Source organism: Gobio gobio (genome assembly GCF_949357685.1).
Source record: "Gobio gobio genome assembly, chromosome: 11".
Lineage (NCBI taxonomy): Eukaryota > Metazoa > Chordata > Actinopteri > Cypriniformes > Gobionidae > Gobio > Gobio gobio.
The window spans coordinates 35,046,506-35,065,318 of record NC_137104.1 but is presented as its reverse complement, the minus strand read 5'-3'; the positions used below and the strand labels follow the sequence as shown (position 1 = coordinate 35,065,318).

The 18,813-nt window shown below is 39.9% G+C and overlaps 1 protein-coding gene across 1 annotated transcript in view; it reads right to left on the bottom strand.

Moving 5' to 3' along the window:
* Nucleotides 1-16,609, bottom strand: part of cpne4b (copine IVb) — a gene marked incomplete at both ends in the record, with an annotated part of 46,376 nt that extends 29,767 nt beyond the window's left edge. The window contains 6 exons of the mRNA XM_079829599.1: nucleotides 9,823-9,912; nucleotides 10,022-10,105; nucleotides 10,580-10,654; nucleotides 10,744-10,815; nucleotides 11,948-12,127; nucleotides 16,439-16,609. Of these exons, the coding sequence (XP_079685725.1) occupies nucleotides 9,823-9,912; nucleotides 10,022-10,105; nucleotides 10,580-10,654; nucleotides 10,744-10,815; nucleotides 11,948-12,127; nucleotides 16,439-16,609 (672 nt within the window). The remainder of the gene's footprint in view (nucleotides 1-9,822; nucleotides 9,913-10,021; nucleotides 10,106-10,579; nucleotides 10,655-10,743; nucleotides 10,816-11,947; nucleotides 12,128-16,438) is intronic.
* Nucleotides 16,610-18,813: the final 2,204 nt, after the last annotated feature.

The window sequence follows — 18,813 nt, the reverse complement described above, 5'->3', positions numbered from 1 at the left end:
TCTGCATTGGCATACCAATGAGTATATTACACCTGCAGTGCTGTAGTCTGAATAAGTGTGTGTGACAGAGAGAGAAAGAGAAGAGAAGGAATGTTTGCTTATTTAACTCATGAAAACTCCCAAGATTGGAGCGTTCATGATTTAATAAGCAAACAAAACTTTAAAAAAGCATAGTTGAGTATATACATGTAAATGCAACAATATATATATATATATATATATATATATATATATATATATATATATATATATATATATATATATATATATATATATATATATATACTGTATATATATATATATATATATATATATATATATATATATATATATACTGTATATATATATACATATATATATATATTAGGGCTGTCAATCGATGATCAATTATTATCGATTAAATTTTTATCGCAATTAATCACACTTTTGTTGTGTGATTAATCGCGGTTAACTGCACACTTAACGTGAAATTAAGCATATGCCATTTATCTCAGATTATCAGATTGAAGGGTGATTCTCACAAAACTCTATTTTCTGCAAGCTTCAAGGATCATTGGAGACTCCAAAAGGACACCAAATAATAAATACATTTATACATAATACATTTTATAAATATATTTTTTATTTATATTATTTATAAATAATACATTTATACACACCTAAGCCCCCGGAAAAAGAATGTTACAGAAAAAAACTTTAGAATTCAGTGTTTAGTATGTGTACAGAGCAGCAACAACAAGATTGTTTTAGACGTTTCAAGCTGCGATACCGAACAGGACCACACAGAGATGCCAAAAAATCACCTAAATCAACCGCTTTGACTTGACTACATAAACCTACGATTACTAAACACAACAACGTACACATGACAAATCAAACATAATCCTTTCTGAGTGTGTGTGTGTGTGGAAACAATGTGAATGTACTGAAATGTGTCTGTACATGAATGCAGCGACTTCGAAGATCATCTAACTGTGTTACGGAAATTACTTTAATGACACAGCTTCACGTACTTCTGTAATTTATACACTCACTGATACTAATACAGCTACTGATGTCTCTATGGAATAACATTTCATTGACACTTCAATGAAATAACACATTAACATTTATTAGCTAGGCTTCAAAAAATATAACAACTTTTAATTTAAGTGAACTTAAAAACAAGCCTCAAATCCATAATAAATTTCATATGTAGGCTACCTGTGCCCTTCCTACCTGTATAACAAGTAGGAAATATACAGAAATTGAATAAAGTTATCAAACAGTTTGCACTGTATAAATTATATAGATTAACCTTTATTAAAGCTACAAAGTTCCCTTTCGAGAGGTCTCTCGTATTGCGTTATGGGAAAACTCCTTTTCTCGAGAATATGAAGCAAAAAACTTTATTCTATAAAGTGTCTATGTAAAACGCAGTGCGGCTGCATAGCAGATAGAACAGCGCGAGCTGCGCGCTGATTGGCTGTGCTGCAGCAACTGCAGGAACCTATGGCGAGGCGGCTGAGAGAGCGAACCAATAGGGGTCGCTTGAAAATCCCGCCGAACAAGGTCGCTGGAATTAGCATATTGAGGCTATAAAAGACCATGTTCTGCCATAGGAATTCAGATTTAATCTCCTTCAGCGATACCTTCGTTCGTTGATCTTCGGAATTGAAGCCCCGCCGTAGAAAAGCACCCAGCGGAGCTTCTGCAGCTCTGAGGACGGCGGATTCCCGCCTGGTCTCCGCCTTCAGCTACCTGCAGCTGCGCCATCCGGCGACATATATCCTTTATTCTGTTTGTCTGTGTAGTGTGTGTGTTGCCGCTGCAACCCCACTTCAAAAAGAGCACGAGCGTTGTTTCAAATGCCTCGTTTTTCCTGCGCCTCGTGCAGAGCCCCTCTCCTCGGCGGGGACCGCCACATCATACTGCACTCTCCAAGGGCGGCTGCCCCGAGTGCGACGAGATGGCGCTGCAGACCCTGAGGGCTCGCCTCGCCAGCTTCGATGTCCCTGCCCCACCCGCGCCTCTTGGACCACGCAAAAAGAAACGCCGCGACCAGAGGCCACCTGAGCGATCAAGCGACTGCACGCCGAGCAACTCTCCACGTGCCTCACCCTCGCCGGTGAAGTTCACCCAAGAGGAACAGTGCCCCTCCCTCGCAGCGGCCTGTTCCGTCTCCTTCGGTGGACCAGCAGAGGAAGAGGAGGAGGAGGACAGCCTTTCCCTGGCTGTATCTGGCAGCGAGTGGTCAGACTCTGTCTCGGAGCCCTCCGCTTCGATGCAGACTGCCACGAGCGCTAAAGCCAGCTTTGACACGGAGCTGGTCCGTGTTCTCACTAAGGCCGTGGAAGACCTCAGGCTCGAGTGGTCCCACCCCCCAGAGACAACACGGAGTAGGCTGGACGAATGGTTCCTGCAAAGCCGTCGCCTTTCCTCCCCTCAAAAGCCCGCCCCCCTCTTCCCGGAGGTTCATGACGAGCTGACGAAGGCTTGGAAAGCCCCCTACTCGGCTCGTGCTAAATCCTCGTTTTCCCCAGCGCTCTCCTCTGTCGATGGCGTTAAGGAAAAAGGATATGAGGGTTTTCCTCCCCTCCCAGGCCGTCGCTGCGCACCTCTGCCCGCTATCGGAAGGACTATGGCCAACCTGACCGTTCTAGAACGTCACTTATGGCTGAACCTTACGGAAATGAAGGATATCGACAAAGCCTCCTTTCTGGATGCTCCCATTTCCTCCTCCGGTTTGTTCGGTCCGGCGGTCGTTGGCTTCGCCGAGCGTTTCACCGAGGCTCAGAAAGCGTTGCAAGCCATGAAACACTTTCTGCCCAAACGCTCCAGCTCTTCCTCTGGCCGTCACAAAGCGCCGCCCCCTCAACCCGCCAAGACGGCACCGCCAACCTCACGGCCACGCTCAGTATCCAGGAATCGGCAACGCTCACACTCTGCAAGCCGCAGCAGGCAGCCTGAGTCTCGGGGACCTCGACCTAAAGCTGCGTTGAGACCCGAGCCACCGAAGCCGTCCTAGCCGCAAGAGGGAAGAGAAGGTGGCCAGGGCCCGCCTCGGCTGGACCTCCACCACACACTCTCAGTCTCACAGTTCCCTACAAACAGGTGACTGGCGACTCAGTTTCCGCAGTCAACGAGCCCACTATCAAAAGTACTCGCCTGCACACAAACGCCGTTTTCACGGCGACCCAAATAAATCTAAAAAAGAGCTTTTTCTCTGTAGACGATGTGCCCACTTCACAGTATGCACCCCTACACTCAAGCACCCCCCACACAGCTCACGCGCTGTCCTGTACCATAAATGTAATGCGCGCGCCCACTACACAGTGCACGCCGCCAAACATAAACACTATCCCCACAGTGTTACAAGCTCAAAACAAACGGGTTACTGGGTCCCTATCACTAAGCGGCCCGCCCCGATTCGAATTCAACCCCTGGCTTCACAAGCCCAGACCTGGCAGGCCATCCCCGGTATATCAAATTGGGTGTTGAACATAATAAAACGAGGTTACTCGCTACAGTTCGCTCGCAGACCCCCGCGCTTTCGCGCCGTGGTCGAAACCTCAGTGAAAAGCAGTGTGAGTCACGTGCTCCGCGCCGAGGTATCGAAACTGTTAGAAAAGGGAGTGGTGGAAACCGTGCACCCGACACAAAGTGAGTCAGGCTTTTACAGTCGCTACTTTCTCGTTCCAAAAAAGGATGGCAGCCTCAGGCCCATCCTATACCTCAGACATCTGAACAAAGCGCTTGTGACGCGCTCGTTCAAGATGCTGACAGTGAAACAAATCCTCGCGCACATTCGCCCAGGGGATTGGTTTTTCACAGTCGACCTGAAAGATGCATACTTTCACATTCAGATAGCACCCCGTCACAGGCCATTCTTGAGATTCGCCTTCGAGGGTCAGGCTTATCAATACACAGTCCTGCCATTCGGGTTATCCCTGGCGCCTCGCACTTTTACGAAGTGCATGGACGCAGCCATAGCCCCACTGAGGCTAAAAGGCATGCGGATACTCAACTACCTCGACGATTGGCTTGTCATAGCCCAATCAGAGTTACAGTTGACGATACACAAGTCCTGGCTCCTCAACCATCTAGAATGTTTGGGTCTCAGGATCAATATCGCCAAGAGTTCAATGTCTCCCACCCAGAATGTGTCTTTTCTGGGTACAGTCATAGACTCAATACAGATGAGGGCATGGCTTACGTCACAGCGCGCCCTCTCTATTCAGAACATGGCGGCGTCATTCAAAGCTGGCGCTTATGTTCCTCTCAAACGTTTTCAGAGGATGCTAGGTCTTATGGCCTTAACGGAAAGTGGTCTCGACAGACGCATCCAACCTAGGTTGGGGCGCCTCCACGAGGGCAAGCCGGTCTCTGGCCAGTGGTCAACATCAGAGAAAAGGCTACACATAAACTGTCTAGAGGTGAAAGCGGTCATCCTATCGCTGAGAGCTTTCCTTCCGTACATAAAGGGTCCCCACGTCCTGGTCCGAACGGACAACATGTCAGTGGTATCCTATATAAATTGCCAGGGCGGTCTGAAATCAGGCTCCCTACATTCCATGGCGAATCACCTCCTTTTATGGGCAGAGCACTTCCTGAGCTCCATGAGAGCGGCTCACATGCCAGGTTCGCTGTTCTATCTGCTGTGCAGCCGCACTGCGTTTTACATAGACACTTTATAGAATAAAGTTTTTTGCTTCATATTCTCGAGAAAAGGAGTTTTCCCATAACGCAATACTCATTCCCTCTCTCAGGGAACCGAGGTTACGTGAGTAACCGAGTACGTTCTTCAGTCAAGAGCAGTGAGTAGTTAGTGAGTTATTACTTTTTTTTTTTTTTTTTTACATTAATGACATCATAAGTGGTTACTGTCACTTTAAGACCTTTAAGAAAAGTGAAGCCATCGGAGGTCCTAATATGTCGCTGACATCTTGCATTGTTTCCTGAATTGTCCTTATTTTGTTAGTATGATTTTTACATCATAAAATGTCATAATTTAGAAATAAAAGGCCTTTTTCTGGGTGGGGGGGTGGAGGGTGGGGGTAGCGAGATCTGCACGCACTGCCAGTGCCAGAGAGAGAGACGGACTCGTAGACCAGACGGAGAGCTCTGGAGAAAGATGGCTGAGAAAAGTTTTATTTTACTGAGTTGTTGTGAGCGCGAGTTTATTTTGCTTCTACCTGAGAGTTCTGAATAAACACGCGTCCCAGTCACGCCGACCCTGTCTTCTTCCTCGAACTTTGTAACATGTGGAATCCCTCTCGGATACTTTTACGAAGTTTTTTTTACCATTACAGCTGTCGAGCATTATTTTTATATCTTTTCCCATCACATGAAAAGCTGCAGTGATCAGCATTGAGTACACATGCAGTCTGTTGAACGTGTGAATGCAGTGATCTCGTCATTGCAACACGTTTTCTCTCACAAAATGCTTTGACCACAACTAACAGCAAACACGACATCGATATGAATACAGTAAGAGCTTTGTTGTGCAGTATAACAGTGCCATTCGTTATAACGGCAGTTTGGGCAAGTGTATACACTCAGTGTGATTGACAGATCTGAACATTATAAAGAGAGTGTTCTTTGATCGCTAATCTAGCATCTAATCACAATTTAAATAACAGATTTGTGTCATGCTACTAAGAGAAACAATGTGAAGTTGATCGTTTAGTCACTGGCTTGATTCACTGATGCATAAACGATTTAGAAAGAAAGTCTGTGTAAACTTGAATATTTAGCTACACATCAGAAATCACTGATCACAGATCAGGCATTAATGAACACTGTTACTCACTGTTTGTGGCGGTGCTGTCGAATCCATATCGTAAAAGCCTGTGCTGACATTGCGAAACGGAATCCATTTTCTCCTAATTCTCTGGGCGGGCAAAGCAGAGGAAGGGGAGGTAACGTTTCCCTGTATGTCGACATATAGGGAAGATTCCAGATCGGCTCGTCTGAGCTTTCATTTTCTCAAAGGCAGAGCAGGACACCCAGAACTCGGTTTACACCCATCAACATTTCTAGCCACTTGGGGACCATATACAGGCTAGGGGAATTCATATTAATGTTAAACGAAAACGAATGAAAAATGAAATTTTCACCTTTAAAATACACAGGGGGGTGGGGGTTATGACCTATACTGGGACCAACCACCTGGGGGCGATCAAGACTTTTTGGCTTCAGTTTTTAACATGAGTGCGACAGGCTTGGTTTCACAGGCAGCACATTCTCTTTGTCTTGTCTCTCTTGAATGGTTTAAAAGCATTTGCATGAATAAGAGTGTGTGATCATATAAATGTAACACTAGCCAAAGGATGATGAGAAAAAGGATGCTTCATTAAATACCACCTGAGTCTTCTCCTCCCATTTCTACTGGAGCGGGAGATGGGTGTGAAATACGGGAGACTCCCAGCAAAAACGGGAGTGTTGACAGGTATGGTTGACCAATCGTGGTCACACCAGATACTGACTGGTTCTGAGTGAATTGCTTGAAAGGTGTGTTCAATATTATTCTTAAAGAAAAACACAAAAACAGAACAGTACAATGACAAGCTCGCTTAAATGGGCGCTTTTACATTTAGCTTTGAAACCAAATCTTCCGCCGTCATATTGTCAGCTCCTCACTCTCGTGATAAAATAAATCTGATTCCTGCTGCTGGTCTGTGCTCAGTTCAGTTTTTAATTATAGCGTCTGTTCTCTAACAGAATTAAATGATTTTTATAACTATAATTTCTATATTACTATAATTTCCTTGTGTAATTTCTAAATCACACAAGGTCCCCAGATAATGCTAATCCCGTGCGAATAGGGCTTAACACAGATTTAGACAGATGTGTGAACAATATTTGAGAGAAGTAGGCCTTTTGTGTACATAGAAAAAGTCTTAGATCTTTGAGTTCAGCTCATGAAAAATGGGGGCAAAAACAAAAGTGTTGCGTTTATAATTTTGTTCAGTGTACATTCAAATCTGATATATTATTGTATCTGATATACAATTTAAAATATCTGTTTTCTATTTTAATGTATTTTAAAATGTAACTTATTTCTGTGATGGCAAAGCTGGATTTTCAGTAGCTATTAATCCAGTTTTTAAGGTCACACGATCATTCAGATGAAAATAAAACTGACCCCAAACTTTTGAACAATACATTTTTTTTGCTGTTATATACAGAAATATTACCATTAATTCAGACAACATGACAACAAATGTTTTCTAATCATAATCAAGATTTTATGCTCAAATTTAGACGGTGGACATTCTACCCTGAGCAGTCAGGTGGTACAAGAGCTCTGTAAGTTGTTTACGTTCATTATTATTGTAATTCTATGTGCTTTGAGACATGATTAACGACATCTCTCGTCATGTGTTTTGAAGGAGGTGTGGCTTTGGAGACACTCTGAAGGGAGGGTGGGATCTAATGCTTTCGAAGCTAGCTTGCTATTGCTAGACTCTCCGAAGTTGCCTACCCAACCTTTAATGTAGTATTTATTCCCTCTGAATGTTGTTTTAGAATGTTACAAGTTGGGGAGGAATTCCGGTGAGGAAAAGAAAGTAATTTCTATTCTCAGAACAAACAAACAAAACAGAACTACCGGTATATAAAGGCTATTCACATTAGCATGTTTAAACTTTCATTAATTCGATACGAAGAACAGACATGCCAACTAGTTACCGACCTAATGCAGGCTAATATACGCAGTTGAAGCGGATTGATATTGTCTTGTTCTGGAGGGAGGTTTACGTAAGGTAATGTTAAAATAAGCTGGGCAGTCTGAAATCTGCCCCAATGTCTCTCATTTTTCACCACAGATTTACATTGAAAAATTGTGGGGCGCTGTAGAGCTGGGGAGGACACAGGCACCCTCTGCCCCACTTAGTATCATAATTAGGGCTGTCACCGTTAAGGCATTAACGCATGTGATTACAGTCCTTAACACGTTAAAATAATTTTAAGCAATTAACGCTAATAAATTACAGAAGTACGTGAAGCATTAACGTAATTTTCGTCACGCAGTTAGATGATCTTCGAAGTCGGGAGTTTATCACAATCCCACCGAGCATCTACAAGCACCTGTAACCCTGGTAGGAGGACATTTCCATTCTAACTCTTTAACCCAGTTCTGCTTCCTTGTTTGTGATCAGGCCACTTTAAGCCGTTAAACTCTGGAAAAGTTTTCAGTGATCCAGTAATCCAATTAATTCAATCAGTCCAAAACAGCGCTAATGTAAAGAAGGCCAGGCTGATTACATCAGACATAGTATCAGAGCGAATAGACTCACATTGCATTTTTAGTGAATTATTAATTCAAGTGTGTGCTCTGCTTTAAAACACGAGCTCTGTCGTATTCTGTGACTGTTTCTGAAGAGCGCAATTTTGGTGACAAACAGGAGTAGTACAGTAAGCACGTGAGAGTCTGTTATATTGATGCACAAAGAACAAACCGTGTATGCGCACGCTCTCGATCACGCTGCATTCATGTACAGACACATTTCAATTTGCGTTGTTTCCACACACACTCAGGAAGAATTATGTTTGATTTGTCATGTGCACGTTGTTGTGTTTAGTAATCGTAGGTTTATGCAGTCAAGTCAAAGCGGTTGATTTAGGAGATTTTTTTGGCGTCTTGTGTGGTCCTGTTGGGTATCGCAGCTTGAAATGTCTAAAACAATCTTGTTGTTGCTGCTCTGTACACATACTAAACACTGAATTTTTGATCAATAAAGTTTTTTTCTGGAACATTCTTGTTCATGGGTGCTTAGGTGTGTATACATTTATTATTTATAAATAATAAAAATAAAAACATATATTTATAAAATGTATTATGTATAAATGTATGTATTATTTGGTGTCCTTTTGGAGTCTCCAATGATCCTTGAAGCTTGCAGAAAATACAGTTTTGTGAGAATCACCCTTCAATCTGATAATCTGAGATAAATGGCGTATGCTTAATTTCACGATAAGTGTGCAGTTAATAAGCACTTACAACAAAAGTACGATTAATCGATTGACTGCCTTAATCATAATGCATGCCTGCCGAAGCCATGTGGTAAACTTTAATATATCCTGCTCACTTTATGATTTAAAATAGTCGAGAAAATCAAGAAAATAGTTGTTACAGAATGCTGAACACATTTACAATTTATAATGAATTCTGTTTATATAGATGTCTATGTTTTGGATGAATATTTTGGTGGGGCACTGTATCACCTGCCCTTACAGACGAACCGCAGCTGACTTTGAGTCTAATATAACTTTCTGATCCCAAATCAGTCGTGTCTAGTTGATAACAGAGCTTCTTGCTTTCCATAGAGCCCTAAAGTGTTCTTTTTTACAACTGGACCTAGGGACAGAAAGTTCTCAAACCCAGAAGGACTGTGTGGGCTTGAATGGACTAAAGGGCATTAACATCAATTTCTGTCACTGGTTCCACCACGTCTGCTCCTCTCAGCCAACTGTCAGGACCCTCCAAACAGCCGGGCTCCATTTACCCGCTCAGTAATTAGCTCACTATGAAAGATGTCAGCTGCAATGGTGAGGCAGAATGGATAGGACTGCCATTACATAAATCTGCCAAGATGATTCTAATGTAATGTGACCAAATGGTCACGCTGAGACCAGAATAAAGAGCAAAAAAAAACAAAAACAAACTACACTGACATAAAAGCCTTGTATAAAGTGTGTTCACATTGCTGCAGTATATCATTTGATGAGATGATTAATTGCTTTATGTCAGAAATATCCAATAGCGTGTCTAGATATCAAAGAAGTATGCATAATAGTGTAATAAATTATTTGCAAATCTAGTCGAAATAACTGTCCTACCTTTAACTCCCGCTCATGGTCTCCACTGCAGAGTGTGTTTAAAGAAACTTTGAATGATTTCCAGACAGGACTGAGATTGTTCATAATGGTCTGTGAATAAAAAATACCAAGATCAGTTAATACATGTACACTATATTTCTTAAAATTGTATTTAATATGCATTTTTGCAAATGCATGTGTGTCTTTCTATTAATCTCACTTCTGTTCTGTGCACCAGTGATGCTGTTCCATCATCATTCACTCTGAAGATTTCCAGAAATGGATCCGACTTGCTAAAAAAGTCCTAAACAAACAAAGAATCAACCATTATTATTTTTAAGGTTAATGTAACATCTGAAAATATTAAGAAGCCTTTCTGAAAATCAAAATCATTATTTTTGCAATTTCGTTCCGTGCCGCTACTAGCACAGAGACACTTGAGCTTTAATGAATTTTTGATTGATTCATACATTAACCCCAGGCGCATTTATTGTGTAATGAATGGCCTGTCCTGACTTTCTCCCATTTAGAGTCGGTATTTGATTGCACATCCTTTCTTGTTTTTTGAACGGTCCACTGTGTATTTAGACTCAAACTTGTCATCATTTTGTAATGGCATGGTATATTTTAATATATTAGCAGATGATGCATTGCTCCATTTGAATTTTGGCTTTTCATAATCCGTAGTAATAAAGGACAGTATGAAGAGCAACATTATCAGATGTTTGTCTCAATATTGTTGTAAAGTGCCTGTTGAGCAATTACAGAGATGTCACACCTTGTCATCCAGTTTCTTGGCACTGAAGGCGAGCTCCACATAGTCATCATTCCCAGACAGCTCTTCAGCTGTGACCTGTGATTTCAAAGAAGTCATTGCTCAGATTATGACAAAAGAGCACAAATTTGCAGAGTGAAATAATTGGGGTGAACGTCTATTCTTACTGTAATAGATGATTTGCCAGTTGTGTTTCCTTGCTTCAGTAAAGCTTTGGATAGTTTTCTCTGTGATACAATCTATGAAGCAAAAGGAGAGGACATGAGGCAAGCAGAGACACTTATACAGAAAGCCAGACTGTAAACTCTAACAAATTATGAAATTATGAAAAACACATCTGTAAAAATTAGGGCCAAATGTACTGTTAATATGAAGTAATTTTCCATTTTGATTTTTCACAATACCACAATATTTCACAATATGTTTTAAAATACCAGTTATTTTGAATTACACTTTGCATTAATGTCTGTAACTTAACGGATAATGTACAGAAGAAAAAGCAGAAAAGGTTAGAAAAAAGTAAGATTTAATATATATATATATATATATATATTTTTTTGTGCATAATGGTCATTTTTGGATTACAAAGAAATGTATTCTTTTTTTAAATGTCTCTTTATTTTTTTATTTTTTTGTTCAAGAAGAAATCTTTTAATTATTTGTGCTAGTAAAAAACAGCAAGGTTGTTAAAAACAAAGTTATAATAAATATAATGTATTTAAATATGATTAAAATATAAATAAATTACTGCACAATTACCAACAAAAAGGCTATTTATCCACATACTTTTACAACATTAAATAGTGATGTAAGTATCTAGTAACCTAGTGAGCAGGACCACTCAGATTCAATAAGATTGTGCACTTAACTCAGACCAGTTTACCAATATTGGAAACAAAATTATTATCAAATTTACCTTGTTTAGCATTTTCAAAATTTATATAATAGGCTATGCACTACTTGTCAACTAAGTTGTAAACAATTAAAAAATTTTTTTTTTTACAATAGCATATCACTTTAACAGCATCAAGACAAAAGAAGTATCAGCTATTGCCATCCAAATCCTTCAGTTAGTTGTCCTCTCATGAACTCTCTTTTTCTCAAGTCCTCTTTACCCTCTTATGTCCTTTTATTTACCACTGGTTATAGCCTTGTCTTATTATAGACTAGATAAAAAGAGATTGAAGTAATAGTCCATCTGCCCACCAGGCACCTTTATGCTCTGGTGAGCTCTCTGCTACCCTTTTGGATCCACACAATCCCTCTCATGTACTCATCCTCTCTCTCACGTACTCATTCCATTCACAAGCTTTCATCTTCCCTACTGTGCTTCAGTTAAATGTGCACTCTGCTGCTCCTTCGTGCATTCACCTGTCCGAGCGTACACTCCATGGCGCCCAGGAAGTCAGCCTCTTTAAGTCCATTATGGTTGCTACTGATGTCATGGAGCTCAAAACGGAGGCGCTGCACTTCCTCAAAATAGTAATCCACTGTGAAGACTTTGGAGAAAACCGGACTGATGCTGCTGCGAATCACCTCTGTCCGATCCACCTGGAACCAATCAGAACATGGCAAATGTCACACACCAGCTCTGGTGTTTTGATTTAACAGAACTTTCAGGAATTTAGATCAGAGATCTTTACAAAATATTCCCCTCTGGGATCAGTGAAGTCCTACCGGCTAATTGATTGGATGATGAAAAGGATTTTCCTCAATCCAGTTCATATCCTGAATCGATTCAGTTCACATTCAGTCACATCTAAAGTCAATGTCAATGGCTGTTATTGAAGTTACTGTACTTAAAGTACAAATTGAATTTGTTACAGGCTATTATAACAGGTGGCATTAAAACCAAAACTAACTGCTTAAAATAATATTATACTTAATCCCATGTATGTGCCCTCAATAATGAAGTGAAATTGACAAAGCCTGTCAAGAATACACTACTGTTCAAATGTCACGGTCATGTTTAGTTTGTAAATTGTAAATAGTAAATTGTAAAAATAAATGTAATAGTAAATTGTCTTCTGTTTAGCTTCTAGTCATGGTTTTCCTTGTCACTGTTTGCCCTTTGTTCTCATTCATTTTTCTGTTGTCATGGTTTCTAATTAGTTCTCACCTGTTCCGTTACGGATTTTCCTCTGTGTATTTAAACCTTCGGTTCATTGTCTTGTGCTAATGTTAATGGTTTGTTGTGTTGTATTCTAGTTCTTGGTGTTCATTAAAAGTACCTTTTGTCATTCATTCTGCATCACGCATCCTCTTTACGGATTATATGCACAGCACCCCTGACAGAATCCAAGACCACAGATTTGATTATAACAGCAAAAGGATTTAAAACTACGGATATACCTGCTGTTCGCCTCCTCCTGCTGGAGCAGGGGGATCGCTCCCTGGAGGATCAAACAAGGGACTTTCTAGATCTGGCTTGCCTCACCCACTATGCCGACCGCTCACTGTGCATATTCTATAACACCTGCCTCACCAAGCATTCGAAGGCACGCCTGCACATGGCTCCTCGAAGGAGCTTCGCAATATGTGGATTGCGTGCTGGTACAGTGTGGTTCCATGTACACTGTTTGCAATGCAGATGAGGACAACACCAGCCCCACTTCGGACCCCCAGAGCCTAGCCAGCCTTCAGCCATACCTAGGATAAAGCATAAGCCAGAGCCACTGCAGACTCAGAGCCACCACAAAGCGAGAGCCAGAGCGATTGCCAGAGGCTACTTTTGTCTCGAAGCCCAAGCCCAATGCAGAGGCTGTCCAGGTGTATGAGCCGGGATCGGCGTCCGTTGTCGAGGAAATATCAGTCATATTAGCACATATAATCGGAATGGATTGGAGCCCCACCCACACTGCCGTCACTGAGCTGCCTACTATAAGCTGGGTCGCTCAGGAAAATGTTTTGATGCAATGGATGATATAGTGTTTGATACAGGCCAGTTCCAAGTCATCTTCATCTCTGCTGGTACATTCCAGTCCCAAATTGCCTTTGTCTCTTCTGGTTTAGTCCAGTCCCAAGTCACCTTCGTCTCTGCTGGTTCAGTCCAGTCCCAAGTTGCCTTTCTTGCTGCTAGTTCAGTCCAGTTTCAAGTCATCTTTCTCACTGCTGGTTCAGACCAGTTTCAGGGCGTCTTTCTCAGCACTGGTTCAGACCAGTTTCAAGTTGTCTTTCTCACCACTGGTTCACTCCAGTTCCAAGTCGTCTTTCTCGCCGCTGGTTCACTCCAGTTCCAAGTCATCTTTCTCACCAGCACCAAGTCTTCTTCGTCGTCCAGCACCAAGTCTCCTTTGTCGCTATAGGATCTGCCCAGCTCCAAGACTCGTGGATGGTCCTCCCCAGCCTCTGTCTCTCTCCTCCTGTGCCAAAGCAATCCAGTTCCTCTGCCTCATCTCCGCTGTCTCCCTTTAGCCCCTTTGCACCTCCAGTGGTTCCGCCCAGCTGTAACGGATCTGACCCATCCTCTCCACCTTGAATCAACGCTTCCTTGGCTCCACCATGGTCTGGGCTCCCTCGTCCCTCTGGCCCCACCTTGGTCAATCGTCGCTCTGGCTCTGCTTTGGACTTCTGACTTCATTCCAATTTCAAAATCCTCTTTGTGGATTATATACACAGCACTTGACATCAACAGATTGGGGTCGGTCAATACATTTAAAGGAAAGACTTTTATATTGTTAAAAAAAGTATTTAAACAAATGCTGTTCTTTTAAACATTCTATTAATCTAATAATCCTGAAAAAAACCTTTCTTTTCACAAAAACATTAAGCAGCACAACTGTTTTCAAAATTGACAATAATAAGAATGATTAGAATGATTCATGAAAATTGTGCAGCAATGATGCTGAAAATTCAGTTTTGCCATTAAGATTATAATAATATTTCACTATATTACTATACAATATGCTCAAATAAATATATATATAACATATATATTGTATATCAAATAAATGCAGCCGGGTGAGCATAAGAGACATCTTTCAAAAATATAAAAAAAATATTTAAAAAATCTTACTGACCCCAAACTTTTGAATAGTAGTCCTAATGACATTTTGCATAAAGACAATAACACCTATTTTTTTCTTTTCTTTTTTGCACTGTGAAATTATTTTCAGGACAATTAAGCACATTTATCTTTCAATCAATCAGTTCTCATTACTGTAGTGTATCTGGCCATTTCTCTTTCACTACTCCCATTATATACATTATTTATGCATGGTGCAAAAAAGACAGCTGGTTATTCAGTGGTTATTCATTGTTCTTCTTACATCATTTAACTTGTCTTGTTTCCAATAACCGGTCTTTTTCGGCTTTTCAGATAGCATAAAACATAGAATGGATTATACAGTAATACTAATGTGTAGATAGAATGCTTTCCAAATTAACTTATTAACTTGTTTGTATTAGACCAATTCATTACACATGTTTGTTTTTTAGTAAAGCCTATAAATATTACTTGTATTAAATTATGCAAGATTAACACAGAAGAAGGTCTGTGGGGACTTAAATGGTTGTGTTTTATTGTACTATGTATTTGCAACTATATATGAACTAATAAAGAATTAACAAATGGAAGTGATTTTTTTCATTTCATAATCTTCGAGTCTTTTGGTATGTTTCATATGACCGTGATATATGCCTTTATCAATTTTGAGGGATAGTTCACCCAAAAATAAAAATTCTGTCATCATTTACTCACCCTCATGTCATTCCAAACCTGTAAGACTTTCTTTCTTCTGCGGAACACAAAAGAAGATATTTTGAAGAATATTTGTAACCAAACAGTTTTGGTTACTATTGACTTTCATTTTATGGACCTAAAATACACAGACATTCCTCAAAATATCTTCTTTTGTTCTACAGAAGAAAGAACCATACATGTTTAGATTGACATGAGTAAATTATGATATAATTTTCCTTTTGTGAGAAATAATGTATGTTTTTAGTCACATAATGGTAATAATAATATAAAAATAAGACTCATTGTTGCTTCACAGTATTTGAAAATGAATGCAGGGGAGAGAATGCGCTCAACTGTCCTGAAAAGTAACGTCATAAAGCAAACAACTGTGGTCTTAAAACCTTGATTAGATTAAATTGATAAGGTTACATGAGATTCTCCAGACTATGCCTTAAGCCCACTTGTATAGTTTCAAACACATCACTTTGTTTTTAACTTCAGTGCTCACAGCTGGAGTTCAAATGGCAGTGCCTTATTAATTATGGATCATACCCTTAACTGTGCCAAGCAACCCCCCCGTGTACTAGAAACACCTGTTTTGTGCTTCAACTGAAACCTTTCAGACAACTAGCAAAAAAATAATATGCCAAATCACTTGAGTTAATGCAGAACTGCACAACCTCGTCTTTGGTTTTATTATCCAGGCACAAGACAGCGTGACAGTTAGAAAGCTTTCTGTGATCTAACAGCGCTGTTTAATATTACTTTCACATCACAGCATAGACTACAGCCTCTGAACACTAATCAGCCTTTAACAGCCATACACACATGCAGTTCCATAAAGAGCTAGTTCTCATGCACTATATAAGTAGCTTCTGTTCAGTCCAGATTAGTGTTTGTGAAAGGACTCTTACTGAAGTAACTTTTATAATAACAGCAGAAGTTTTCTGAAATATTCGCCACGTGAGGAAAGGGAGTGTGTGATTGCCTGACAATCAAACAGTTGTTTCTTTGAAATGAAAAAAGTCTTTGTAAACTGTTAAAAAAGGTTTTCAAACATGTATACGACAATCACACTCTAGTCTAGATAGTGTTTTTGTGTAGGTGAAAATAAGATGTTCCTTCATGAAAAACATTGTTCTGTTTGTGCTAGAGGATACAAAACCTGAACAGGAACACACCTCAAACCACTGTCCGTGGGACTGCATCTTGAGGACGACGCAGGGGTCAGGCTTGGACAGAGCGTCCCTGTCAGATATTCCTTTACAGGCCACACGGAGCTCCACTTTTGTCAGACATGGGCTGTTGAAGAGGCCCAGCGTGGTGGCAGCGGACTCGTAGATGTTACTCATTGTGCGTTCCTGTTTTCAAGCTGTTGAAAGAAAATATAATGTTCAGCGAAAGCGTTAGGGGGTACATATAAATCTCTATAAATAATAATAATACAAATCACCTAGTATGTTTATAGTTTTTTTTTTGTTTTTGCCGACTGGATCAATTAAAACTAACTGATACAAAATTGCATTTAATAATTTGCGAGGGTCTAATTTTTAAAATATCTGATAAAGTGGGACACTTTTTTAAAACTGTTCTGATGATTATGATCATTAATCATCATTCAATTATGAGCTTTCCTCATGTGATATAGCACAGATACACTACATTTTGAAAGTCTGGGGTCATTAGGATTTTCTTTAATAGAAAATCATGCTTTTATTCAGCAAGGATGCATTAAACTGATCAAAGGTGAAAGTAAAGACTTTTACTTTGTTGCAAAACAAAATCTATTTTAAATGAATGCTGAGCTTTTGAACTATCAAATAATCCAGAAAAAATGTCTCATGGTTTTTCATACAAATAGTAAGCAGAACAACTGTTTTTTAAAAAGAAATGTTACCTGAGCAACACATCAGCATATTAAAAGGATTTCTGAAGGATCATTTGACACTGAAGACTGGAGTAACGATGCTGAAGCTTCAGCTTTGCCATCACAGAACTTAACATATATAAAAATAGAAACTGTTATTTTAAATTGTAATAATTGTTCACAATATTACAGTTTTTACTGTATTTTTGATCAATTAAATGCAGTCTTGATGAGCATAAGAGACGTCTTTCAAAAACATTTTTTTCAATCTCAAAATTACCTACTACAACTTTTGAAAACATTTTTCCACATTAAGAGAAGGTGACATGCTTTCCCTGCAGAAACAATTGACAAAATTTGAACTTTTATGACTTTTTATAATCAGAAGTTGTTTATTATATATTTTCTGTGCTTACATTGCAGTACTTTATTCAGTGCCTGCATGTGTTCAAAGGTCTTTAATTGAATTACATTAAATATTATTTGATTATTATTATTAATAATATAATATATTAATATTTGCAAATAATATAATATATACATTTATTACAATATTGGAATCGCTGACAGCAAGAGAGTGCTTTTTTTTCAGTGCACCATTTTGACTCCCTGTAGAAAAATGCAGTTTTTTGGACACGATTAAACTGCAATATTGCAGTTTTACTTCAATGTACTGCATTTATATTGCATCTATACTTCATTATACTGCAAATCTACAGTTGTACTTCATTTTACTGCAGTTATACATTATAATGCAGTTTTACTTCAATGGTAGGCTACTGCAGTTATTTAACTGCCACACTTTTCATTCATTCACCCGATGGTTACCTTTAGAAGCTATTTCTACCTGACCTGACCCTTAAAAAATACTTTCATGGTGTAACCTCATGTAGTCAAGTTGATTATCATAATAAAAAGAAGTTTTGAACTCAAATAAATCCAGTTAAGTTAAGATAAAGCACGTTTTATAGGTTAGCTAAATAATTTTACACTGTCTCTAGAGGAAGGCAGTAGGCCTACTTGAAATAATTTGAATTAATCATGTTACACTTTTGAATGGACAAGTTCGAGTGTGGTGATTAAAACAGAAAATGGGTGACTCCGATAATGTTGCTTTATAATGAAATTGCTCTTCAGTCAGGCATCGTGTGGAATGAGCTCAGCGTCGTCCCCATGGGAGAGATTCCCTGGAACACAGAGCGGGGAGCTGACCCCAATACTCTGAGACCATACCACAGAGAACGTGTATCTCTGTTACTCAATTATTCATGCCCTCTGCTTCCTTTGAGTGCCACGTTTTTGTTATCATTATTGTTATTTTTAGATAAAAGAGGCCGACGTGCCGTTACGGGCTGCTGAAACTCTCCTGAGCCTGCGAGATGGACAGAACTATTGCTAGCAACCTCTAGCAGTTCTTACAGTAAGCAATCGTCAGCATGTCCCACTTTGATGCAGTATTTTAATGCACCTGGCCAGATTAACTGAGGTGACTGCGTGTGAATAGCCCCCGTGCCGGTGTTTGCACTGGTGTGCTCCTGATGTGCTCCCGTGCAGCCTATATTTGCATTACATTTATTGAAATAATCCTGGAATGCATGGAGTTTCCTGAAATATGATGAATAATCAAGCACTCACATGGGTCGTGCTGCTGGACAGCCTTATGTGCACCAGTGGCCTAGTTTACATTTG